This window comes from Vombatus ursinus, unplaced genomic scaffold, assembly GCF_900497805.2.
Source record: "Vombatus ursinus unplaced genomic scaffold, bare-nosed wombat genome assembly UNPS02010822.1, whole genome shotgun sequence".
Lineage (NCBI taxonomy): Eukaryota > Metazoa > Chordata > Mammalia > Diprotodontia > Vombatidae > Vombatus > Vombatus ursinus.
In genome coordinates, this window is record NW_020950600.1 from 1,845,852 (window position 1) to 1,872,940 (window position 27,089).

The window sequence follows — 27,089 nt, forward strand, 5'->3', positions numbered from 1 at the left end:
GCCCCCTCCTCCTCAGGTGAGCCAGTCTGACTGAGCTCAAGGCTGCTGTTGTTTCTCCCCTTCCTGGGACCCAGGTTCCTGGCCCCCAGCTGGGGACACCATGCTCCTGCCAGGGTCCTGTTGTGACCCCTAGGAACTGGAAAACAACTCTGAGATTTCACCGAACGGACCCCAGAGGGTAAGGCAGCGCTCATGTTCCAAGCTTCCCTCCCCTATCCCCTGCGGTCTTGGCCCCGAGTCCCCATTTCCTCCTCTGGCTCATTCTAATGCCTTTCCAGACACTGGGTACCCAGGCCCTCACACTCATCCCCAGGTCCAGTCTCACCCTTGGCCCTTGGCCTTTTCTCGGACCATCTAATCCCGGCTTCTCTCCTAAATCCCTACCCAGTCTGGCCCGGGAGTACAAAAGTCTTGTCTCCTTGCATCTGGTCCTTCCTACCCTCAGGTGTCCAGCCAACCTAACTCTCAGACCTGTACTTCTCAACATCATGAGCGTCCCTCCCCCCACTCCCACCCCAGGCTTCTTTCTCTACTCCCTTGAGAGACCAAGCATCTCTCCGCCTCTGATCTTTTGGGGAGGCAGTGCGTGGCTTCTTCAGCTCACATTTCTGTCAGGGAATGAGGTATCTGGCCCCTTCCCTCGGGGACTCAGCATCCAATCCGCTTCTACCAACACACGGCCCCTCAGGACACTGATGCTGCCTTTTCCCTTGGGTGCCCTGGCATACGGCTCCCTGTAGTCCTCAGCCTTCCTGAGGCCCAGGTAGCCTGCCTTCTCCCAGCCCCCAGATCTTCCTTTTAATTCCTGCTCCCCACCTTGGACCCTGGTGCCCTACCTCCCTGGTCAATTCCCCTGCCTGTGTCCTTGATCCTCTGAGCTGGCAGGCTGACCAGCCCGTGATCACGACATGCTCTGGGCAAGAGGCCCAGCCCCTCACGTTGGCTCTGAGGGAGGGGAGCTCAATCCTATAGCTAGGCATACCTGGGTCTGGGAAAGTACTGTGGGGAGGGGGGTAGAATCAAGAGAACTAGGGGCCTCTAGGTGCCAAGGAGGTTCAGGGCCCACCCCCATCTATTTTATGTCCCCCTCACAGGTCTCACTTGCCTCTCTCCCCAAGGGGGGGAGGCCCTACTGCGACAGCCACCACTGTTCACTGGGGGAATCATTAACTGGAAGTGGTGACATGGCTGAGAAGGAGAGTAAGTGGCTTCCTTAACTTATGCCCCTTCTACCCTTACCCTCGTATTCTCCCCCACTTTCTCCTTTCCCATCTCTTGGGTTTCTTTTCTTCAGACCTCTCAATCTCACTCTCTTACCATTAGAACCTGTCTTTCTAGGCTTCCAACCTGTCTCTTCCCCCAGCGTCCAATCCCTTCCCATCCAGCTTCCTTACCCTACCCATCTCATGCTGCCCCCCACTTTCCCCCAAGCTACCTCCAGCTCCTTGCCAGATTAATCATTAATCAGTCATCCATTAAGTTCTTACACAATCTGTCTCCTATTCCTCTCAATATCCTTTACAACATTCCGTGCTCTGTGCCTTAGTTTCCCTATTTGCTACTGCCCTATATGGCTACTTTCTACCCCTCCACCCCAAGAAATAAGTGATTTTTTCCACAAATACTTTATATCCCTTTAATCTTGAATGCTAACAACAGGTCGAGCTTAGAATTTGAGAGGCCAGGATTCCACTCCCCTAAAGTATATGACTACAAAAGCCCTAAGTCTCAAATTCCCAGCCCTTCCTCATTTTCCAGCAGTTCTGAAGGAGGGATCTCTATCGCTTGGCTTGCCTGGCACCTTAGTCTGAACAACTAAGGTGGGGGGGGGGACGGTGACATAGAGAGAGTCCAAGAGAACCAGCTTCAGCAACAACTACTCAGTATGGGGAGTCAGGGAACAGGCTTCAGGATAAGAGAGGTCCTAAGACTTAGAACAGGCAGGTTCCTTGGAGGTCATCTGCCCCAGTCTCTTCACTTTATACATGAGGAAATCAAGGCCCAGATATTCAGGGACATTAACTGGATCCCATCATTGCCTCCACCCCAGTCCTCTTATTTCCTGCCCAACTCTGGACAACAGCAGATGCCTTGGATGGGGTGGGGGGGGGAGGGGGAAGCACTAAATTCCAGGTTAAGGACAGCACCCTCTTCTTCCCCTCCCCTCCCTTCCCCCCATTTAGAGAATGAGGCCACGGACCTTCTAAGTTTGGATTTCCAAACTATTTCCCGGCCTGTTCTTCAGTCGTTAATCATTTTTAGTCATGTCCGACTCTCTGTGACCCCATTTGGATTTTTTTTTTTTTGGCAGAGATATTGGAGTGGTTTGCCGTTTCCTTCTCCAGCTCATTTTACAGATGAGGAAACTGAGGCAAACAGAGTGAAGTGACTTGCCCAGGGTCACACAGCTAGTAAGCATCTGAGGTCGGATTTGAACTCAGAAAGAATCTTCCTGTCTCCAGGTCCGGTGCTCTTATCTAATGCACCACCTAGTTGCTATTTCCCAACTGAAGTGTATTAATTGAGGAGTGAGAGCTCAGCGCACAGAACTATTGAGGTTGGGGGGGGGGAAGGGGAGAATAGACAAAAGCGGAGAGACTTGTCACCTTTAAAAGATCCCCTTCTCTGAATGAGAAGGCATCTGGCCCCAGCATTCAGGGGGCTTCCTGTCTGATGGAAGAAACAAGGTCTTGACCCTGGCCTTGCTTCCATGCAAATGGGCAGGGACACAGGAAAATGCCAAAAATACAAAGAGAGATACAGAAATAAATTCTCTTACATTTAGGAGCTGGGTGGAGATAAACCGAGGAAGGCTTCCTGAATAGTACTTCCTGATAGTTCATGGTCTGGTTTGGAAAGGCAGAGAGACATGGTTTAGTAGATAAGAGCAACAGGTAAGAAAATGTGGAAAAGACACAGAGGCCAGAACAGATAAGGGTGTGTTAGGGACAAGCAGCAGGGGAGCTTGGCCAGGGCACTGAGTTTGGGTTGGGGTAGAATGAGAGCTGACAGGGCCTACATGAAGGGCTTAGAGAACTCCTTTCTTGCTGCCTTTCAAGAAAGGAAGGGGACCCCAGACAAAGTCCAGACAACCAACTCTCCAGCTTTTAGGGTATGTGACAACAGTAAAAAAAAAAAAAGAAAAAAGAAAAAAGATTGCTGGTGGAAAGTGAAGGGTTGAAAGTAACAATCTAAGCTCTGCAAAGAAGTGCTCTCAACTAATATCAGCCAGCACTCATATACTGCCTTTGCTGTTGTCCAGTCGTGTCTGATTCTTCGTGACCCTATTTGGGGTTTTCTTGGCAAAGATAATGGAGCAGTTTGCCATTTCCTTCTCCAGCTCATTTTACAGATGAGGAAACTGAGGCCAACAGGGTGAAGTGACTTGCCCAGGGTCACACAGCTAGGAAGTGTCTGAGGCCAGATGTGAACTCAGGAAGATGAGTCCTCTTCTCTCCAGGTGCACTATGGCACCACCTAGCTGCCCTATGTAGTGCCTTAAGGGTTTGCAAGGCACTTTATAGCTTATTCGTACCAAATCTATATCAAATCGGATCCAAATCCAAGAAAAAATAATCAGAAAAATTTGGCTGGAGGCTTGGAAAGTCGGAAATAAGGGGGATTTGGGAAAGAGCTAGAATAGCAGAGGCATAGCCACTATCCTGCCATTGCTACATGTGACCACCAGGGGGACAAAGCTGGAATGTTGATCCCAACCGTGAGGAAAGGGACGTTGCCACCTGCCTCACCCGGCCCTCTGGTGCATGGTCTTAGGCAAATACCATCTGGGGTGAGTGGAGAGGCTCTTAGGGAGGTTTTGAATTCCAGGGTAGGGCTTGGCTCCTGCTGCCTTGGGGGTGAAGCTGTCTGCTCCTATGACTTAGACGTAGAGAATAGGGTGATCCATCATGAGGGCAAACAGCAGGAAAGGGAGCCAGGGGGATAAGGCCAGGGACAAAGGTCACTGACTCACATATAATTCCCATTCCAGGACAGGCTGCACTAGAAAGCCAGAAGGAGCCAGGATGGGGGTGAAGGGCCTAATCAAGAGAAAAGCTTGAGATATGATGTAGGATGAACCCAATGCCAACAAGTATTGGGATGCCAGGGAAAAGAGAGCGTGGAGGTAGCTAATGCCAGTGACACCTCTTCTACATACCATGAACACCAGGCTTGCCAAAAGCGGCCTTTTTTCTTTGTCCATTCCTCCCTGTCCCCCATCCCAAGGAGGGTATTAGGTGGAATAAGCAAAACATCCAGGGCCTGGAAAGAAAGGGAGAAGAGCCCAGAGCTTCCTGAAAGGACACCTGGGTTCCTAGGTGGGCTAGGGAGTTTCTTGGCAGCTGCTCAGGGAAACTGACCCAACCACTTTCCCAGGGCCCTTGGGATCCCCTTGGAAACAGGACATGTGTGAGGGGGAGGTAAGGAGGAGGAGGAGGAAGAAGGAAAAATGGAATAAGGCCAGTCAGAGCTGGGTGAGGTGTGGTGCCTGGGTCTGGCCCCCAGCCCAGGCCTGGCTGAAGAAGGAAGGGCTCAGGAGAGGGCCCTAGTTCTCAGTAGGGGGAATTGCCTAGAAAACAGTAGAGGGGAAATCCTGAGGTCTCAGAGCCAGATTATGGAATGAGGGGGAAATGAACAATGCACACAGACTGTATTTGCTTGTAGGTGGCCAAAAGGTTCAGTGTTGGTCTCTGCCCAAGATTGTGGCTGTCGTCGCAGGGGGCCTCCTGCTCCTGGCGGGGATTGGAGCAGCTTCTTGGGCCATTGGTGAGAGACAGACACCCCCCCCCCCCCCCCCCGCCTCTCCTGCCCCTCACCTGATCTTTCCCCACTGCTCCCCACCCTCCCAGCCCCTTTCTCATCTCTGTCCTTTTCACAGTGACAGTGCTGCTGAGGAGTGACCAGGAGGTGCTGTACCCGGGTGAGTGTACCCATAGACTTCCTTCTACTGTCTGTCCATGGAACATGGGCCTATTGCCCCCCCCCCCCCCCCTAGGATTTCACTATTAGTCAGTCAGCAACATAGACCCGGTGCCCCCCCTGCCCCAGATTGGTACTACAGGTGGAAAGTCTCCTCTCTTGGGCAACTCTGGGCCAGGAAGCCATGACTCCTGTGACAGAATCACAGGATGACTAGGGAACACTTAGCCGTAAAAAGACAACGGTAATAATCCCCCTTGTGTCTCTATCATGCGTTAGAGGCAATTGCTCCCTTTCACGTATATTATTTCAATGGATGCTTACAACAGTTTTGTGAGGTAGACAGGATGGATGTTATTATACATGTTTTACAGGGGAGGATTTTTAAGCTCCAAGTGACTGTGCCCTTGGTAAAGCTTGTAGGTGAAGGAGCTGGGATTCAGACTTGGGTCTTCTGACCCTTAAGCCCTGTGGTCTTTGACCTCTAACACCCTCTCAAGGTCAAATGACAGCTTAGCAAAAGTGTCCTGATGGAGTGCAGAGGGAGAAGGCCATGAGGGAAGGCAGAAGCAGGCTGAGGCCTTCTGAAGAGGCCCAAGCCTGAGCCTTGAACCAACATGATGGAAGGAGAAAGAAAGTCAGGGAGCAGAGGACATTGGGCAGGACTTTGAAGTATGGACCATGCTGAGGGATTTGGATCAAATCTAGTTCAAAATAAATGAAGAGAATAGGAGAGGGTGCAGCATGACGGATACAGGACTGGCCTGGGAGTCAAGAAGACCTGGGAATGAAATCCTGCCTCTGACACATTAACTGTGTGACCTTTTGTTGTTATTCAGTTGTGTCCAACTCTGTGACCCCATGTGGGGTTTTCTTTTTTTTTTTTAATTTTTTATTAATTTATTTTGATTTATCAACAATCACTTCCATATGTTTTTGAGTTTAAAATTTTTCTCCCCCTTCCTCCCCACCGCCCTTCTCAAGACGGCGCACACATCTGATATGGGCTATATGTATACATTCCTATTAAACATATTTTCACATTAGTGATGTAAGTAAAAATTAAAACCAATAGGAGGAACCATCAGAAAGAGGAAACAAAACTCAACAGAAGAGAAGAAAGAAAAAAAATAGCAATTCAATTTCCATAGTTCTTTCTTTGGATGTGGATAGCATTTTCCATCACGAGGCCTCTGGAGATGTCTTAGATCCTTGTATTGCTGGGAAGGGTTAAGTTTATGACTATTAGTCATCGCACAACATGGCTGTTACTGTGTACAATGTTCTCTTGGTTCTGCTCACTTCACTCAGCATCAGACCATACAAGTCTTTCCAGGTTCATTTGGGGTTTTCTTGACAAAGATCCTGGAGTGGTTTTCCATTTCCTTCTCCAGCTCTTTTTACAGATGAGGAAACTGAGGCAAACAGGGTGAAGTGACTTGCCCAGGGCCACGCAGCAGTGTCTGAGGACAGATTTGAACTCAGGTCTTCATGACTCCAAGCCCGGCGCTCATAGAGATGCACTATGGCACCACCTAGCTGCCCATATGTGACCCTAGGGGAGTCATTTAACTGGTCAATGTCCCTAGGTAACTCTCTAAGCAGAGCACATGCACTGGTAAAGGGACTTTCCTCATCTGGAGTTAGTTGCCTATTGTGATGAAATCATAAGTCTGGTCTGAATAGACATGTGAAGGCTCGGGGTTGAGGGACAGAAGAATGACTTTTTTTTTGTCTGAGGACATAAAAAATGTGAAATGAAGAAAAAAGCTCACTCCAATTTTTCTAAACCTAAACCTTCACATTCTTGTTGCTGTCTGTTAGTCATTCAGTCATGGCTAACTCTTCAAGACTCTGTGGACCATAGCATGCCAATGCTGTCCATGGGGTTTTCTTGGCAAAGATGCTAGGGTGGCTTGCCATTTCCTTCTCCAGTGGATAAGGCAAAAGAGGTTAAGTGACTTGCCCAAGGTCACACAACTAGTAAGTGTCTCAGGCTGGATTTGAATTCAGGTATTTCTAACTCCAGGCCCAGTGATGCTATCTAGTGTGCCACCTACGTACCTTCACCTTCCTAACCATGCCAAACATGACAATTTTTGTAAAGCACAGCAAGCTGTACATAATATAGTTTGTATTCTTAAACTAAGAAAACGACTTTCAGTTTGTAGACTTTTTGTTAAAAAAAGTACAACATATATTTCCAATTTCCCTTAAATATGAGTCCTTCTAGACACACTAGTGAAGTTTTTTTGTTTTTTTGGCTAGGCGATGGAGTAAAGTGACTTGTCTAGGGTCACACAGCTAGTGAGTATTGCATGTCTGAGGTCAGATTTGAACTCAGGTCCTCCTGACTCCAGGGCTAGTGCTCTATCTACTGTGCCACCTAGCTGCCCCATCCTAGTCACATTAATAGGATAAGGGTGAGACAGTTTTTCTATGATGATGACATTTTGAGCTCAAAGAGACCTTCAAGGCCAGCTAGTTCAACGATCTCATTTTACAGAAGAGGAAACTGAGGCCCAGGGAGGGGGCCTAACTTTCCTAAGGTCATACAGGTAGAAAGTGGCAGAGCTGGGATTGGAGCTGAGGTCCTCTTCCCTTAAATCATTCTTTTTCTACTAGCCTTGCCTCTTCAGAATGCCCAGCAATTCAGAAAGCACGCCTGCCAAGTGTGTTAGCCAGACTCTGCCTCAGCGCTGTCAGGGCCAGTCCTTGCGTCCAGCCTCAGACAGGCAGAGCTATGAGCAGCCCAAGGCAGATCGTTCACGGAGACTGGGAGGCTTCGCTTGGGCCCGTGCTCGCTGTCAGGGTACTAGCCAAACACTGAAGGGAGCTTGTTCTTGCTGAGACAGCGCTACACAAAGCATCCAGAGATCTCACGCACCCTCTAACTGCCAGGCCTGTTGCCCCCCACCCCCACCCCTGCCCCCACAGTACAGGTGAGTCCGACAGACCTGCGGCTTACTGTGTTTGACGGAACAGAGGGGACGTGGCGGCTGCTCTGCTCCTCCAGAGCTAATTCCAGGGTGGCAAGTCTGAGTTGTGAGGAGATGGGCTTCATCAGGTATAGCTGGGTGGGGTGGGCATCATAAGGGGAGGAGGCTGAGGCCAGGGGAGAACTGGGCTACCGGTCCCAACCCTTCTGCCTCCTAGATCTCTGACCCACATGGAGCTGGATATCCGGGCGGTTGGAACAAACGGCACATCCGGCTACTTTTGTGTGGATGAGGAAAGGCTGCCCTATTCTCGAAGGCTGTCAGAGGTCATCTCAGTGTGGTAAGGACCCAGGGCTGCAGAGAAGCTGAGAGAAGGGCTGGGCAGGAGACAAGGGACTACATGCAAGAAAAGCTGACGTGTAGAGAAGCACAAATACACAGAGCCACACAGAAAAGGAGAGGCCCATGAGGACACCGACACAGCCACCAGCGTACAGGCCCATTTAAACCAACACCTGTGGACCAAGTCAGGCACACAGACTTGTACACTTGTTCCTCCTCGCCTCATCATCATCACAGCGTGCACACATATGAAACACTTTCCAAATAGTATCTCATTTGATCCTCACAATACCCCTGGGAGGTAGGTGCCATTATCACCCCCATTTCACAGATGAGGAACCTGAGGCAGAGAGAGGTTAAGTGACTTAGCCCAGGGTTACACGGCCAGTGTTAAGTGTCTGAGGCTATGTCTGAGCTTGGGTCTTCCTGACTCCAAGTCCAGTGCCCCTGACCACTTGGAAGGAATCATAGCAAAGCAGACAGAAAGCTGACCTGGGAGTCAGCTCGTCTTCTCCCCCTCATTTCCCCATTTCTGTCAATGGCACCACCATCTTCCCTAGCCCCTGGGGTCCAAGTCTCAAAATCCTTTTTGACACTCACTAACCCCTCACTAATCAATTGCCAGCCAAGTTCAGATCTCTTGCGTCCATCCTTCCCTTTCCATTGCTACACCTGAGCTTTCACCTTCCTCTGCTTCCCCTGTCTACCAGGTAAAGTCCAAACTCTAACCTGGCACTTGAGAACCCTTTGCAATATGCCTCCCGTCTCTGTTTCCAGCCTCACTCACTATCGCTCCTCGTGGACCCCGTGCTGCAGCCCACCCGGACTCTACTCATTCCCCAAAGCCATTCTCCTCCTTTTCCAGGTCTGTGACTTTGCTCATGCTGTCCCCTCTTCCCGGGCTGCCTTTCCCCCTGCCTCCCCCGTCCTTCTCCTGGCCTATCCGACCTCTCCTATGTTCTCACCATCATCTCACTTTTATTGTATTTCTCTCGGCATGGGTGTTCTTTCCTCTGCTAGACTGTAATCTTCTTGACAACAGGGACTCTTATTCATCTTTCGATTCCCCTCTCAGTGACTGACTAGTTCATGGCTTTGTTCATCCCAGATGCTTAATCTCTATTTACTGAAATAAAATGTAAATACACATTCATGCCCATACATACAATGCATCAACCACAGTGGTATCTAAATGAATGTGTACAAGGTACACATATAATGTCTATAATTCCCTAGATCTTTAGGATGGAGAAAAGAGATGCAAAAGAGGGGGCCAGGTGTGGTGGGCAACATTAAGAGACAATAAGAATGGACATAAGTCCCTTATCCCTTCCCCCTTCACCAGCTCCCCTCTCTCCCTGACAGTGACTGTCCCAGAGGCCTCTTCCTAGCTACTCTCTGCCAAGGTAAGCACCCAAACCATGTGTCCTTTCTCACAGACCTCCCCCACCCACACCATTAACTAAGTTCCCTGTGTGCAGAATTGGGGACAGGTCATTGTGGAGTGAGATAAAAGATTGTTGCCTGGGAAGAAGCGGGGCACCCCTTAGGGTCTCAGCCTCTCGGGGGCCCTCCCCCAACAGGCTGACTTCTCTCTAAGCTCTGCCACATTTGCCTCCTTCCTCAGACACATTCCACAGCCTCTTTACCAACCTCCTCTCCTTCCAAAATCGGTTCAGAGCTCAATAACACTTATCTGATTAACCCTATGAACACTTATCTGATTAACCCTATGATTCTCTGAACATCACAAATGGCCTTTTCACTTGGTGACTTGTTCTTTCTCCTTGTGAGTGTATACTTTGAACCAGTGCTCCTGAGGGTAAGGATTGTGTCTCCCCATCCCAGATTATTAGAGCCAGAAGGAGGCCTTGCAGTCCAACCTCCTCAATTCAAATAAGGAAACTGAGGCAGAGAGAGGTTAAATGGCTTTTCCAAAATCACCCCAGGTCATGGACTCACCTGAGGTCAGGATTCCCTAAAAGCAAAGGCTACATTTCTTCCCTTAGACCAGGAACTGCCTGAGGGTGGGGGCCCTGTACCTTTCCCTAGGGATATAGGGTCTGGGATGTGGCCTGAACATATCTGTCCCTAGATTGTGGCCGGAGGAAGCTGCCTGTAGACCGTATCGTTGGAGGCCAAGATGCCAGCCTGGGCCGCTGGCCATGGCAGGTCAGTCTGCGCTATGACGGCTCACATCTCTGCGGGGGATCCCTGCTGTCCGGAGACTGGGTGTTGACTGCTGCCCACTGTTTCCCTGAGTGAGTGCCCTCCCTGTGGGGCTTGGGTCTATCACAAGGACGAGGTGCTGAATTTCTGGGGAGGTGGTAGAACATGGGCAAAAGAGGGGAGCCAGGAACTACAAAATCCTTCCTGTCACTGCCCCAAGCTTTCATTAAGAGCCCAAGTGATGTTCTGAGTTGGGCACATCCCTCCTAAGACATACACGTAGTTTCTAGTCAAACTGATGAAGAGAAGAAACTCTTTCACTTTCTTGCACTAGACGGAATCGGGTGGTGTCCCGGTGGAGAGTGTTTGCGGGTGCTGTGGCCCAGGCATCAACCCAGGGACTCCAGCTTGGGGTCCAGGCTGTGGTGTACCATGGAGGCTACCTCCCTTTCTGGGACCCCAACAGTGAAGAGAACAGTAATGATATTGCTTTGGTTCACCTTTCCAGTTCCCTGCCCCTCACTGGTGAGCTGAGTCATTGGGTCTTGGGAGAACAACCTGGGCTGTGGAAGTACAGAGGGAAAAGAAACAGAAGTGTGCATCCTAGAAGGAATGTGGGGGGTGGGAGGGACAGGTGTTTGGGATGAGATGCCTGGCTCCAGGGAGACAGTAGAACCCTGGCTGGACTGGCTCTTTCCCCCCCACAGAATACATCCAGCCCGTCTGCCTCCCCGCTGCCGGACAGGCCTTGGTGGATGGGAAGATTTGCACAGTCACAGGCTGGGGAAACACGCAGTATTATGGTGAGCAAAGGCAGACACACGCCCTCACTATGAGGCTCTCCTCTTCAGAGTAGGATCAAAGGGGTGTGCAGGGTAGGTCCCCTGTCTCTGAAAAGTAAGAAGGAGCTCCCTACTGATGCAATTGCCCAGGAGGGGCGATGGAGGAGCCACAGCTCTCACAGACCCTGTCTCCCCACCCTACAGGGAAACAGGCTAACATGCTACAGGAGGCACGAGTCCCTATCATCAGCAACACAGTCTGCAATAGCCCCGACTTCTATGGGAACCAGATCAAACCCAAAATGTTCTGTGCCGGCTACACTGAGGGGGGCATCGATGCCTGCCAGGTGGGGAACTACTCCAGCCATATCTCCTAAACCCAAGCAGCTTACTCCCAAAGCCCAGCTGGCTGACCTTCCTCCCTAACCCCATCTTCCTGCACCCCCTACCCCCCCCGAACAAATACTCTCCATTCATTAGCAGCAACAAGCGTCCAAAAGCCTTTGTCAAATTTCTCACTGGACACAGGACAGGGCTGGGCATCTCTTGTCCAAAACTGGCCTTTTTTTGGGTAGAAAAAAAAGCAGAGCTAAGCAAGATGAATCTCACATCAAGAGAAGCTGAGATTCCAAATTACTTTAAATGTTGGGAGCCACTGGCTAGGTTGCGAGATGGAAAGGGCATCTGGAGACATCTCTCATAGTGCCAGCCCTCCATTTCCCCTGAAAGAACCGGGCATGCTGCCCTCCCATCTTGCCTCTGTCCATCTGCAGGGAGACAGCGGGGGCCCTTTTGTGTGTGAGGATTCTATCTCCAGAACTCCCCGATGGAGGCTGTGCGGGATCGTGAGCTGGGGGACAGGCTGTGCTCTTGCCCACAAGCCTGGGGTTTACACGAAAGTCGGAGAATACCAGGAGTGGATCTACCGAGCCATGAAGGTACTGAGGGGGGAAAGGAAGTAGCAAAAGCAGGCTCACCCTTCCCTGTAGCCCCTATTTCCCCTATTCTCCCCAGCTAAAATGTCAAGAGAAAGTGGGAAGGTGAGGCCTGGGAGAAATGGGGGCTAGAGCAGCCCGTACAGCGTTCCTCCCCCTGCCAGACAGACCCATCCCCTCTTCCCTTTCTCCCGGCCATGACCATAGTGTAGCCATCCTTGGTACTTGGAGCCCCATTGCTACAGCCCTCCACCGGGCCTTCCTGCTTTGACCACAGCAATCTTACATTTGTTGGTCCACACTCGAAACCTTTCAATGGCTCCCTATCATTGACTGAATAAAGTTCAAACTCCTTAGCCCGACCTACGAGGTCTTCCACTATCCCACGTTTTCAGCCGTGGTGCAGTGCATACAGCACCAGGCCTGGAGTCGGGAAGACTCATCTTCCTGAGTTCAAATCCAGCCTCAGACACTTACTAGCTGTGTGATCCTGGGCAAGTCACTTTACCCTGTTTGCCTCAGTCTCCTCCTCTGTAAAATGAGCTGGAGAAGGAATCAGCAAACCACTTTAATATCTCTGCCAAGAAAACCCCAAATGGGGACATGAAGAGTCAGACACCACTGAGAAAATGACTGAACACAAGTTTCCTCTCTACATTCCTGCACATTCTCACCTTCATGTTTTTGATCAACTGATAAGCATTTATTAAGCATCCATGATCTGTCAGTCACTGTGCTAGGTCCCTGCCCTTAAAGGGGGCACATCATGGTCCCAGATAAGCCAACACCAAATCGAAACACAATAGATACAAAGTGATGTGGGCTGGGAGAAACAGAAAAGGCCTCTTGAAGGTTGGTGGCATTTCAGCTGAACCTTGAAGGAAGGTAGGCATTCCATGAGGCAGAGGGAGGGAGGGAAAACATTCCAAGCCTGGAGGACAGCACAGCACAGGCAAAGGCACAGTGGTGGACACAGGCCATCAGGCCTGAATTAGAGGGACTGTGGTAGGTCTGAGCAGACAGAAGGGGTCACGAGAGAAGTGTTCGTCTCCATCCCACCAATCTTCCTCTATGAAACCTTCTTTGATATGACTTCCCCCATTAGTAATGACCTTTTCCCCTTCAGATCTCACATAACCCCTTAAGTGAACCTCTCTACTGCATTCATCATACATTCCTCTGGATAACAGTTCATGTCATATTCCCTAGGAGAGCTTAAGCTCCATGACAGCAGGAACCCTATAACTTTGTATCTCCCCCACTACCTCAGGGCAGCACACAGTAAGGGTTTAATCAATGTTTGTTGAATTTGAAATGCTTATTTTGGGTAAGCAAGGGGTTCTGTGATGAGGCCAGCTCTAAAATGACGAATCATTTTATTGTTACGCCCTCATCTCCCACTGATTTATTGGTATGGAATGAGTGGGCATTATGTATTATTTCAAGAGGATTCATTCACCGAACAAACATTAAGCATGCATTAAATATGTAGTAAGCGTCTTCCCCGCCCCAACCCAGCATCCACTTTCCACCAGGGTCCACTGGTAATGACCTGGTTCCATCCTTACAGTTTATAGCAGAAGAAGGGCAGGACTAGTGAGAGAAGTTGCCAGGGATGCAGGGACTTGGAAGGGTTACAGGGATGGTGGGGAGGGGAAGGAAGGGAGGGGAGGGGGGGAGGGGAGAGGAGGGAAGGGAAGGAGAAGGGAAAGGAAGAGAGGGGAGGGGAGGGAAGGAAGACAAGTTCTTTCACCTGTTATTTCCCGACTAACCTTTTCTCCCCAGACTCACTCCGAGGACAGTGGGATGGTGACCCAACTCTGACACCCCTGCTTCTCCTCCCAGGAGACCTGCTTCTCCTCCTCTCTGTATCCCTGCTGGTCCTGGGGTACTCCCCAGCAGCTAGCAGTGATGGACAATCTATGGCTCAGAGAGCCCCATTCTGGATTCCTTTGTACAGGCGAGGAGGGCCTGGGGATTCTGAAGGGCAGGGGAGAAAATGTGGTGGGCACCAGGTCAGGACTGACATCCCCCCCAGGATTTTCTCCATCCCATCCCACACATATTGCTGCTATCCCTGGCCCATTGCCTGCCCTTCTCTGGGCAGCCCCTTACTCAGGTCCACCCATGAGTCCTGTCCTGCCCTCTCCCCCATGTAAATACTCTCTTGGGATGTGTGGGGACCAGATTTTGGGCTCCTTGCCCCACCTACCCTCTGTCCCCAGAAATGTTTGGTGATTACTTTGAATAATAAAACTGGTTTTGATTAGATGTGCCTTGGGGTTTCTTAAAATAGGGCTGTGCAGTACAAACTGGAGGAATCCCAACAAAAATAATCATCCGCCCCGCCATAAAAATCTTGAACACAGTTTTGATACCTATATTTGATCAGCCTAAACTTTATCCTCCCACCTCTAACTGCAGAAGACAGAAGTGCATCTAGTATGACTAATTATGGAAATCATTCTCACAGGGTTAAAGTGTATCACAGATATGTTTCTGTTTTGGAGAACAGTAATAAACTTTACTTCCCAGGAATTCTCCTGAGACTGCGATTACTAAAACACAAAGGCCAGACCAGGCTCAAACTCCCATTTTCCCTCCCTCCCTCCCTCCTTCTTTGGGAATTCATGCTCCATGATTACCAGAACAAAAACCAGGAACCTCACACACTGTACCAGTTGGGTGAGCCCAGGTTCAGTAACCCCAAGCTAACTCCCCAGGTAGGGAGGGGAACACAGCAGGGGAGGTAGGGAGTAGAAACTCCACAATAACACCTTGTGATGCCTTCGAGAGGGCCTGGGAATGCAGAACATGTCTGGGAAACCATATGAAAGGCTAGAAACCCCATGAAAATCCCAAAGGTACTCCCTATGTGCATCCATGGGAACTCATAAAACAACAGTGACACCCCTATGGGCCCAGCTTGGCTCTGAGAGCCCAGGACAACCTCCTGAGTACCTTTGGGGGCCTGGGGCCCTTCTGCTATAACAGCCCCATGAGCCCAGCCAGGGCTTTGGGGTCCCACAACAGCCCTGTGAGCACCTTTGGAGGCCTGTAACAGCCTCCTGTAACCCCCCTGCCTGTAACAGCCCTGTGAACCCAGCCGGGGCTTTGAGGTCCCATGACAGCCCTATGAGTACCTTTGGGGACTCAAAGACCCCACAGTAACACTCTTGTGAGCCTAACCAAGGTGCTGAGATCCAAGAACACTCCTGAGAGCACCTATTTGAGTATCCATAACCGCCATGCTCACTTCAAACCTGGCCAGCTTGTGTTGCCCGGGGTCCTTCCCTGCCTCAGCAGCCTTCTCGCACTGGCAATACCTCCACCCACTGATGAGCTGTTCCCCTGAAGAAGAGCCCGTGGTCCCAGTGAGGGTACCTCCCCCACCTCACCCCTTTTTGGCTCCCTCATTAGAATATAAACTTCCTGAGGGCAGCAACTGCCTTTCTCTCTGGCTTGAATGTGTATTCCCCACTCTTGGAACTGCCTGGCACATGAGAAGTCCTCCTCTCTCTCTCATCTATCCTATCCTGCCTTTTCTATCATCCATCCAACTCTATCTATATCTATCTATCCATCCATCTACTTTATTTCTATCTTCATTCTTCCACTTTATAACTAGCTCTTTATCTCTGTGTATCTATGTCTTATCTACCCATCTCTCTCTACCTCCTCCCATCTCTTTGACTCTGCTCTTTCTCTTATACTTCTCCCCATCTTTCTCTTCTCTGTTTCTCTCCCTTTCTCTGTCTCCCCCCCTCCTCCCTCTGTCTCTCCCCTCCCTGTCTCTCCCTATATCTCTGTCTCTCCTCTCCTTGTCTCTCCCCATATCTCTGTCTCTCCCCTCCCCCTCTCTCTTTCCCCTCCCTGTCTCTCCTTATATTTCTGTTTCTCTCTTCTGTGTTTCCCCTCCCTATCTCTCCCTATATCTCTGTCTCTCCCCTCCCCTTCTCCTCCCTCTGTCTCTCTCCTCTCTGTCTCTCCCCTCCTTGTCTCTCCCCATCTCTCTCCCTTTCTCCTCTCTGTCTCTCCCCTCCCTGTCTCTCCCTATATCTCTGTCTCTCTTCTTTGTCTCTGTCTCTCCCATCTCTCTGTCTCTCCCCTCCCCCCCCGTCTCTCTCCTCTGATTCTCCCTCCTCATCCTTGCCCCCATTGCTCCCCCAATAGGAGTGTGGCTGTGGGGATCCCAAGACCCCCCTGTTTGCACCCAGGGTGGGGTTGAGCTGGAGTGGGGGGAGGGGCAGAAGCAAAGGCCCTTCCCAGCACTCCTCGGAGGTCTCGCCCCCAAAATGGGCTGGGTTACCATGACTACCAGCCTGTGACCCCGGCCTGGACTTCACAAGAGCCTCGGCCTTTCCCGCCTTTTCCTCAAGCATGCGCGAGGCCTGCCTCCTGGCTCTGGTCTAAGGGAGGAGGAGCCTGGAGCAACTGCGGCTGCGCAGGAGCAAGGCCCGCGGAGCGGTGGCGGGGCTCGGAAAAGCAGGCCCGACCGCCACAGGGGAGCTTGCCCGGCGGTCAGTGACGTCACCGGGACTGCCTCACGCCATTGGCAGGCTGGGCTAAGGCAGAGAGCCAATCAGGAAATCAACCAACAGCATTTATTAAGCGTGTGCTGTATGCCAGGCTCCCTCTAGGCGCAAAGACAGAAATGAACTGACAAGACAGAGGTTCTTAATTTAACCTTTTGTTAGTCTGGACCCCTATCTCAAAGCAATGTTTTTAAATGCATCAAATAAAAGACATAAGATTAAAAGAAATATCATCCTCAATTCTCTTTTGAAAAACAAGTCTGCAGCTCCCAGGCTAAGAATGCCTTCTCTAAGAGAGCTTTCTGGCTACTCTGTATGGCCCTTGGATGGGTCTAATTATTTACACTAGAGTGTAAGCTTCCTGAGGACAGCCCCAGCACTGGCAAACACACAGTAAGCACTTAACGAGGTTTGTTGATTGACTGATTTAAATATCCCTTGTTCTCAAGGGGGTTACATGGGGAGGGCTGTCATAATATGCATGTCATCTTATTTACAATAAAATCAATATTTTATTTACAATAAAATCAAAGTAATGAAAGAAGCACCAGCAGCTGGGGGAGGAAGGAAGGTCACACGTGGAAGATGGCTCAGCTGAGCTTTAAAGGAAGCAAATAATAATAATAATAACATTTACATAGCACCTACTATTTCCCATGTGCTTTACAAATATTATTTCATTTGATCCTCACAACAACCCTGTAAGGTAGTATTATTATCCTCATTTGACAGGTGGGGAAACTGAGGCAAACAGAGGTTAAGTGACTTGCTCAGGGTCACAGAGCCTAGTAAGTATCTTGAGTCTGGATTGGAACTCAGATCTTCCTGATATCAGGCCCCATACTCTATCTGCTTTAGCACCTAGCTGGCTCAACAGCTGCCTTTGGTTGGGTAGAGATTCTGTGGACATGAAAATGAGGAGGCAGTTTATTCCATGTATGGGGAATAGTGTAAACAAAAGCACAAAAATCTGTATTTAGATCCTTTCTCAGATTCACTATGAAGCATGCTACTTACTTCCTAACTAAAGAACTCAGGGTACAGATGGAGACATATGTTGAGGGGTGAGGTGGGCAGAGTCAAGACGGTAGAGTGACAAGAAGAAGATTAGCCCGCTCCCCAAACACATCTCCTCCACAAATGAACCAGACCAAGTCCTGATTAGGAAATTCAAGGAAAAAAAAATCACATCATTTTTCCAGCCCAGCTTGTAGACAGTGAGGACTGAGTATACTCATGAGTCGCTGCTGTATGCAGCACTGTAGTGGCAGAGGACTGAAGCTGTTTACTGGGGAAAAAAGAGGTCCTTGGGGGTCCCTGAAAGAGTAGTACAGGATGTTAATTCTCTTGTAATTTTCTTGCAGTGCTCTTATTTCTTTCCCCAATTTTTCCTCTACCACTCTTACTTGATTTTTTAAAAATAATTTTTTTTTGCTCTTTTAAAAAGCTTTTTCTTTAGCTCTTCTTGGAATTCTAGTTGGCTTTGAGTCCAATCTGCATTTTTCTTTGAGGCTTTGCCTGTAGATGTTTTCAAGTCATTGTCTTCGGAGTTTGTGTCTTGAACTTTTCTGTCACCATAGAAACTTTTTATGGTCAGGTTCTTTTTTTGTTGTTTGCTCATTTTTCCAGTCTATTTCTAGACTTTGGGCTGTATGTTAGAGTTGGGCTTTGTTTACCTCAGTTGATGGGGGGGATGTCTGGCCTAGTGTTCTGATTTTTATGTCCTCCTACTTTTTCAACTGAGAACCTGTGAGTTTTCTGTGCTTCCAGGTTAGTGTAATCTGGAAAGAGGTGTGCTCACTGCTGTCCTAGTCTGTGCTCTGGCCCTTACCTAGGTAAAGCTCTTGTTCCCTTTGGACCCCAAGCACTCCTCTCATCCCTGGAACTGGGTGATGGGCAATAGAGTTGCCAAAGGGAGGCGGTCCCCTGCCCAGTGCTAGCGAATGGGTCCCAGGGAAACTCTTTCTGACCAGTTATTCAATCTCCTCATCGTCCCTGGGCTCTGTCCCTGCCACTGCTCTAGCTGCCACCACCTCCAAAGTCTGGGAGGCTTTGCGGAGGCTACTTTTGCCACATTTTGCTCCCAGTCAGCCCCTACCCCAGTATACAAAGACCTCTCTGTCTTCTTAACCTTCCCTGGGCTAGAAAATTGACTCTCTGTGGCTTTTTGTTAGTTATACCACATAGAATTCAGGTTGACACACTTTTAAAAGTTGTTTAAAGGGTCATATTGGGAGAGCTCAGCAAAAATGCTCACTTCATTTTGCCATCTTGGCTCTGCCCTCCAGGAATATGCATATCATCAATTGTACATGAAATCTTTATGAAAATTGACCACATATTAGGACATGAAAATCTCACAACCAAGTGCAGAAAAGGAGACATATGAAACATATCTTTTATGTACCCTAACACAAAAAATTATATTTGTTAGCCACTAAAGAAATGATTAACCTAAAAATTAATTGGAGACTAAATAACTTAATCCTAAAGAACAGGTATGAAAAAGAACAAATCATAGAAACAATCAACAATTAAAAAAAAATTTTTTTAGGCTAGGCAATGCGGGTAAGTGACCTGCCCAGGGTCAGACAGCTAGTAAGTGTTGTGTGTCTGAGGCTGGATTTGAATTCAGGTCCTCCTGAATCCAGGGCTCTATCCACTGTGCCACCTAGCTGCCCCAACAATCAACAGTTTAATTAAAGATAATGACTACTGTGAGACAACATAACAAAATTTTGGAGATGTAGTCAAAGCAGTCTTCAATGGAAATTTATATCTCTAAACACTTTTATCAATAAAAAAGAAAAAGAACAAAACAATAAATTGGGCATACAACTAGAAAAACCCAGAAAACCAACAAAGTATCTTCTCAATTGAACACCAAAACAAAAATCCTGAAAAATCAAAGAACAGATTAACAAAATTGAAAGCAACTCCCCCATAACATTAAATTAATAAATAAAACTAGGAGTTTAAAAAAATAGATAAGCCATTAGCTTGATTTTTTTTTTTAAAGAAACATATATGTTTTGCACACGGCCAATGTGGGATTTGTTTTGTTTGACTGCAGATTTGTAACAAGATTTCAATTATTTCTCTTTTTTTTTCAATGGAGGGAGAGGAGGTGGATATTTGTTCAATGAGAATTTTCAAATTTAGTTTTAAAAAGACAACTTCCTCAGACACTCAGTAGCTGTATCATGGCCTCTGTTTCCCCATCTGTAAAATGGGGGTAATAATGCTTGCATTTATGAGAACCCTGAAGTGCTATACAAAGGTAAGTTGTTATTGACAATTTCCACTCTAAGTCCATTTGCGGCTGCTTCTAGCTGCCCTCTTGAATGGTTCCAACTCATTGGGGTTAATGGTACCCCTAGCCTGATTGCTTTACGGCAGAGAAGGATGACTACATTCTTTCTCCCTGAAGATACTCTTGGTCTTCTGACTTTACTGCCTAAATCTTCTCCTCAAGATACCTGGCTCTCCCCACTCCACCATTTTCTGGGTAAATAATGGGAGGAAAAGGTAACATCCAACAGATTAATTTCAAGGTATAGAGTGATTCTTCCCTATTTAACTTCCTTTGACCTTGTCTCTTAGGCAGGATTTTCTCTCTCACCTATCCTCCTTAAACTTCTATAAATATACTCCTCACCCATCCGGCCTGGGAATAGGGAGACGAAACTCCAGTGATCAGTCAGTCAGTCAATCAATCAACATCTATTTATTAAGTGACTACCATGTACCACAAAATGTGCCCTGTATTTCTCCTAACTTTCCTCCCAGACACCCAGGACTAAAACTTCCAAATTAGCATTGGCTCTTGTAGTCCCAGGTCCTGGGTTCCAGAACTGCCTCTGATGCCTACTTATGTGGTCTTGGGTAAGTCATTTAACCTCTTCAGGACTCAGTTTCCTCCTCCGTAAAATGAGAGAGTTGAAACAGATGGCCAATAAGATCCCCTTTAGCTTTACATATAGAAGCCTTTGATTTTTTTTTTTTTTACTCTTCTTCTGAATAAAAACACCATAGAGGAATGATCATTCAGGGGTGTGAGTCTACCACACTGATTGATTTCATATGATATTAAATTATATAGGGTGAGGGCAGTGGTGAGTGGAAAGGGGGGGACAGATCACAACCAAACTTCTCCCATATATTCCCTATATCAAAGCTTGAAGACAGGAGTTAAGAAGAGGAAGGGGGAGGCAGCTAGGTGGTGCAGTGGATAGAGCTCCTTGGAGTCAGGAGGACCTGAGTTCAAATCTAACCTCAGACACTTGGCACTTAGTAACTGTGTGACCCTGGGCAAGTCACTTAACTTGGATTGCCTCACCAAAAAGAAAAAAAAGAAAAAAAAAGAAGAGGAAGGGAACTGTTTGCCACTAAAAGGAAGGTGCTTGGGGTCTCTCACACTTCAAAATTCTGTGACTCTGGGAGTTTTCCACTTTGTGTTTAGTTCTGCCAGGACTAAGCAATGGGTCTTGTACATAGTAGGTTCTTACTAAAGGCAACTGGTCCTAAAGACCTGAGTTCAAATGTAGCCTCAGACACTTACTAGCTGTATGATCTTGAGCAAGTCACTTAACCCCTCTTGGTCTACTGTTTCCTTAACGGGAGATAATAACAGCATCTGCCTTGCAGGGTTCTTGTAAGATCAGATAAGCTAATATTTTAAAAGAGCTGAACACAGTGCCTGGCAAGCAGTAGGTGCTACCTAAATGCTTATTCTCTCCCCGCTTTCCTTATTGAATCGAAGCGGAGAAAATCTGACCCTTCTCTCAGCTCTCTCAAAGCTGCTTGGGTTCTGCTCTCCTTTTCTGCATCGGGTCTGTCCTGCCTGGAAGTGGAGTGGGTGGGGAGTTAAAAGAGGTATTAGGAGGAGTCAGAGTCTATAGGACTGGATTCAGAGACCCAGTTTCTTATTCTTTGCCGGTTCTGAATGGTTGAGCTGGAATCAAGAAAGAGGTTTTAGTTAAATTTTAAAGAAATTCCTCTCTTCCTCCCACAGACACCCACCAAGCACTCTACCGGCAAAAAGGAGCAGAAGAGGCTCTGAGGCCCTAGGGCTAAGATCTGAGTGGGGAGGGGTTTGGGACAAGGCAATTGGGCCAGACACATGAAACACAACATCATCTTCACTATGCCCCAGGAGACTAGGCCAATACTTTGTCTGCAAGCACGTCTTGTTTCAGGAAATTAACCACTCGCCTGAAACCCTGAGGTTTGTGGAAGGAGAAATCCAGGTTCAAGAAAATGATGTTTTCAACATCACCTTCCCCAAGTCAGATAAAGGCTCCAGGCACAGAACAGGAGGCTCGGAGACACGATGGGCTCCTGGGAAGAGAGATGGGGGGAGGGGAGGGGAGCAAGGGAGACAGATGGGTGCTGGGAGTCAGTTCCCTGAGGACCCAGGCAAAAAGGATGGGAAGGCTTGGTCTCCTTTTTTCCCTGTCTTTTCAGACATCTTCTGGATGATAGAGATCTTAGACTCATTCGGGCCATGGGAGACACTTCTTGGGTCCTCTCTGTCGCCATTTGGGAACAGTCTGTTGAGGTCAGAGTTGGGAGAGCGGTTCAGGTGTGAAAGAATTCACTTAGACCTCTGTAGCCATTGGTGATGAGTTCAGGGTGGACCCCAAGAATGTTTAGGTGCTACCTGAAATGGTGAGGAATAGATGTGCAGATCCTAGTGTCCTGAAAGAATTTACTCGGACAGTCTCCATGTTAAAGAAAGGCATTTATTGGGGTGATGCGCTCAAGCGGTCCTGCTCCCCATGAGGCGGAATCCCAATGGGCTCTACTGCACGTGGGAGGCAGAGCATAGGCCTCAGGCCCTGCTCCTCTGAGGGAGAAGAGTGGCCCCTGTTTCCCCTAGGAGGCAAAAGCAGTTAGCTAGGTCAAAGGTGTGGTTTAAATACAATTTTATGGAATGGAGGAAGGGGACAAGAGAATGGAAGGTACACGCATGGCCCCAAAATGCCTGGGATATCAGGTAGTCCGGAGGTGATAAGCAAAGAGAAGAAGGGAAAAGCTTTCTGGAATTGCGGATGCTTTGTGAAAGCACACAGGGAAGTCCACAGTGGAGGCTTCAGTGCACAGTCTTCTTTGATCACTTGTCTGGCTGGTTATCTCTTATCTCACATCCTGCCTGCTCCATCTGCCTCAAGCACTCTCTTCTACCTCATTGCGGCTGGCACTGGCCTGGCCTCAGCTCCATCTGCTGTCCTCACACCTCCCCATTCAGCTTTTCCCAAGAAGCTTTTTTCAGAGAGGGGGGGCCAAGGTGAGGAACCCAGGCATCCTGACTCCTATCCCAAATGCAGAATGCCAAAGCTGGAAGGCACTTTAATGTCTAAATCAACTCCCACATTTTGCAAACTCCTGCATTCTCAAGCTGAGGCCCAGAGAGGCCATGGCCATATATTAAATTAGTGACAAGAGCCCAGGACTCGATTCCAAGAATCTGCAGTCTCGATCAAGACTTTCTTCCAATTTTTCCACTAACTTGCCCCACCCCAGCACTCCAGACAACCCTGGTTCCTAGTCTCTGGCTGTCCTCACCTCGTAATCCACACATTTCGAGACCCGAGGAATGTGTGTATGTCTCCTTTCATTTCTCCAAGATCATGACATTTTTTCGAGAGCCAGAGAGTCCTGGAGGCCTTCATGGAGGAATTCCTCAGTGGAGCTGGTGAGGGGGCTGGTGCTTTTCTGATTGGGAGTGGTAGAAGGAAGGATCTGGAGGGGAGGAAAGGGCCTCTGGGAAGGTCTGACTTTACTATCTCCTCACCTACCCCAGTGCCCTAGCGTTCCTGGTTTGACTATGTGAAGGGCTGGCTGGGGCTCAGAGAGCAGGACAACTTTCTGCTGATAACCTATGAGGAGCTGAAGGAGGTAACCTTGAACTTTGTCTCCCAAGCCTCTCCCTTACATCTTCATGGGACACCCCTGAGTCAAAGCAACGCCATGGCTGAGCCCTGTCTAGGCACTTGGGGGCAAGCCTGTATAGAAGACAGGGCCTCCATTCTTTAGGAACCCTGAGTCTGGTGAGGGAGGCATAATCTCTGTTTTAATAAAACCCCAAGTCTGAAATGAGGTGTCATGCTGGATCAGATTTCATCTCTGTCCTCAAGGATTTTACAGACTAATTGAGGATCACTTAGCTTTCCCTGGTATGTCAGAGCTGAAAGTGGGCTTTCTCAAATTTCCTAGCATTTTCCCTCCTCTGACCCTATTGCCCTCTACTCTGTCTCATATTGTTAAAGTGTTTTGCAAAACTTAAAATATAATATAACATATAATATTATAGAAAATATTATATCATATACAACATTATAGAAAATATTATATCATGTACAATATTATAGAAAATATTATATCATGTATTATAGAAAATATTAAATCATGTATAATATTATAGAAAATACTACGTCACATATAATATTATAGAAGATATCATATAAATAAATAATATAAAGTTATACAAATGCTCATTGTTGTTATCGGTGCCCAAGCCCCACAAATTGTTAGCTCCGTGAGGATGAGGACCAGATCATTCTTCACCTTCATATTACCAGTACCAGAACCCGAGCACATGAAATTAATTTGGGAGACGAGACACTGTGAGAATGTCCCCAGATGCTTGGGAGACTTTGCATACTCCAAGAGTTAGATGAGGGACATCCCAAAGACAGACTTGGCTAGTTGCCAGATCAGTGGTAGGGACAGAAGTTTCCAGAGAAGGGAGCCTGAGTGGTCAGTTGGGATTCATGGGGATGGGAGTTGGGCCTAAAAGATCAGCAAGACTTGGGCACACTTGGAAGCAGGAAAGATGTGCTCAAGGGATAGGGAGATTGCTGAACCTCCCTGGCCCAGTCAGTGAAGAGTAGGAGCATAATCCAAAGTGGGGTTCAATTGGGGTTTGGTTAGGTTAGGGTTAGGTCATTTCCTGGAGGAATAGAGTAGTAAGTCCCTGCCCCAAGGCTTCCCCTAGGTCCAGCATCCCTTCACCCCAGTCTCCCTGTTCCTGTTCCTCTAGGTCTTTGCAGGGAGCATAGAATGCATTATCAAATTCCTGGGGGGTAGGTCTGGACAGTGCTGCCCTGAAGCATTCTCTCAGGTGGAGAATTGCAGCTTCCAGAAAATCTGGGAGAACCCCATGGCCAATTTGAGCCTGGCATCCCCTGAGTACATGGACCACAGTTGGGAGACCGTCTACCAGAAAGGTGGTAGGTTATACGGATGAGGTGGGAAAGGAAGACCTGGGTCCTGGAGGGAGGCTAGGGTTCTAGGAGAAGGGAAGGTGAGATGGAAAGATGTTGAGGTTGGGGAATGGAATTAGGGTGGCTTCATCTTCTGCCTTTTCTCCCATCTAGGGGTCTGTGGTCACAGGAAGAATTTTTTTACTGTGGCTCAGAGTGAGTGTTTTGGTCAGATTTACCAGAAGATGAAGGACTTCTCTGTGCAATTCCCCTGGGAAGATCCAATGGTCAAGGGAATGCTGAAGTCATGATCCCGCAATAAACTCTGAGAAACTTAAACACATGGCTGGCTCTTTGCCTTTTTTTGCTGAGGGATTGGGGGCAGGGTACCCATAGAGGCAGGAGGTGGGAAAGACTGGAACCAAGGAATCAGCCATCCCCTCTCATCTCTCCGTCCAAGATTAGAGGCTGCCATTTTCCCCAATGATATCACACCCTCATCTCCCCCGAGTCAGTACCCAGGACTCGGAGCCCTGCTGGGAGTTAATTGTTAACCTGAAATCTCACAGGAGAACTGTGATTTTCCTCACAGGGAGGAAAGCAGCCAGAAACCTGGCTCCTTGGAATGAGAAGAGGAGGGAGAATTGGGAGAGGTGGGATGGGCATGGTCATAATTTTCCCGAGCTACGATGATAATGATGAATTCACTTACTTCATTTACCCTGACACCACCAGGCCCCCTCTTCTAACTAGTGTTTTAATTTCTGTCTGTAGAAATTCCTAGAAAGTCTTAAATAAGTGAGAAATAGAAGAGTCTCCACTATGCCTCTTCTCGCCACCCCAGTCCCCAACATTCACACACACACAATACTCTGGTCAGGTCATGGCAGGAATTTTAAGCCCATCTTGGAAGCTTCCTCACCACAAAGAGTTTAAAAAAAAATCTATACTTTTCTCGATTCAACTCAACAAACACTTTTAATGGGTCTACTATATTCTAAGAGCTGGGAATAAATACAAAGACAAGGGATTCTCAGGTCTCATTTTTACCTGTCCAATTACCTCTCTGGTAACTAAGTACATGACTCGTACATACCTAAATGTCTCTTCCTCTTCATTCTTCACCTTCCCTCCTCCCTGCTTGGCGCTGCCTTGGCAACAAGCGATGGGAACTAGGATCTGCCCCTCCTCCCAGGGGCCCTCTATGGCCCATGGCCCTGAGGAACAATAGAAAATGAGGCTTCAAGGTGAAAACAGTTGTCAGAACTGCTGATCCGAGCCAATGAGTTACCTGGCCAGGACCCCAGCTCCATCCCAGGTGCCAGGGTGACCCCACCCCATGTGCTGATGTATATAATCCTCTCCCTTTGGAGCTGGGATCAGGGGGGCCATGGGGGTGCTCTGGCTGCTGATTGTGGGTGAGTGTGGAATGCGAATTGGGAGGGGGACTTTCAGCACTATAGGAGGAGGATAGGGAAAGAGCTCACCCATCTCTCACTCTCTGCTCTTCCTGCTGTCCTCAGCATTGCAGGGGCCCCTGGCCCAGGGTCAAGATGCAGCTGGTGAGTTGGGGCCCCGGGGCAGGGAAGAGTGGGACCATTTGTGATGAGATCTGAGGAGAGATGGGGTGCAGAGCAGGGAGTCTGCTCTCCAACCCTGTCCTGGACGTGTTGGGGGGCAAAATGACTTTTACACTCTTGGAAAATCCTTAGCCGGATGGGGGTAGATTTGAGACCTCCTGGGAGCCCTCGACTTATTGGGGGTGAGGTTCTGATAGGGACAGTGCAGTACACCGTCTGGAGTCTGATAGAAAGGCAAGATACACAGAGAGACATAAGACAAATCAGGCCACTGGCTCACAGCAAGGGCCAAGATCCCCTGTGCAAACAGTCCGCAGAGGCTTAGGGTTGGCAGACCTGGCATGAAGTAGAGAGAGCAGTGTGGTTAAGGTTTCCTGGAGCATGGGGTCTCTGTTCTGAAGCCCTGAGGGGAAGGGCTGTTTCTGTGCTCTGAGAAGCCCCTGAACCCCCAGCCACCCTCCTGTATCCCTTCGGCCCCGAGCATGGAGACCAGAGCGTCCCCAGGGCAGATGATGGTTACTCCCCAAAGATCCTACTCTCTGAGCCCTTCAGCTTCTTTGGAATCACCTACAGAGGCGTCTATGTGAGTCTGGGAAAGCGCCTTTGTCTATGACCCTCCCATCCCCCATGTCTATCCCTGCCCTGCCTGGGCTCCCCAGCCCCAGGATTCCTCCACCACC

At 48.6% G+C, this 27,089-nt stretch overlaps 1 protein-coding gene and 1 pseudogene across 1 annotated transcript; both read left to right on the plus strand.

Moving 5' to 3' along the window:
* The first annotated feature begins 2 nt into the window (after nucleotides 1-2).
* HPN (hepsin) lies at nucleotides 3-14,358 on the plus strand. Its single transcript, XM_027855359.1, has 13 exons — nucleotides 3-178; nucleotides 1,095-1,200; nucleotides 4,666-4,767; nucleotides 4,880-4,921; nucleotides 7,858-7,987; nucleotides 8,077-8,199; nucleotides 9,567-9,607; nucleotides 10,297-10,462; nucleotides 10,705-10,895; nucleotides 11,078-11,173; nucleotides 11,357-11,499; nucleotides 11,926-12,090; nucleotides 13,873-14,358. Exons 2-13 carry the CDS (start codon nucleotides 1,185-1,187, stop codon nucleotides 13,909-13,911), a joined length of 1,254 nt encoding a protein of 417 aa, XP_027711160.1. The 5' UTR covers nucleotides 3-178; nucleotides 1,095-1,184; the 3' UTR covers nucleotides 13,912-14,358.
* Nucleotides 14,359-15,335: 977 nt separating this feature from the next.
* LOC114038143 lies at nucleotides 15,336-25,140 on the plus strand (annotated as a pseudogene).
* The last annotated feature ends 1,949 nt before the right edge of the window (nucleotides 25,141-27,089 follow it).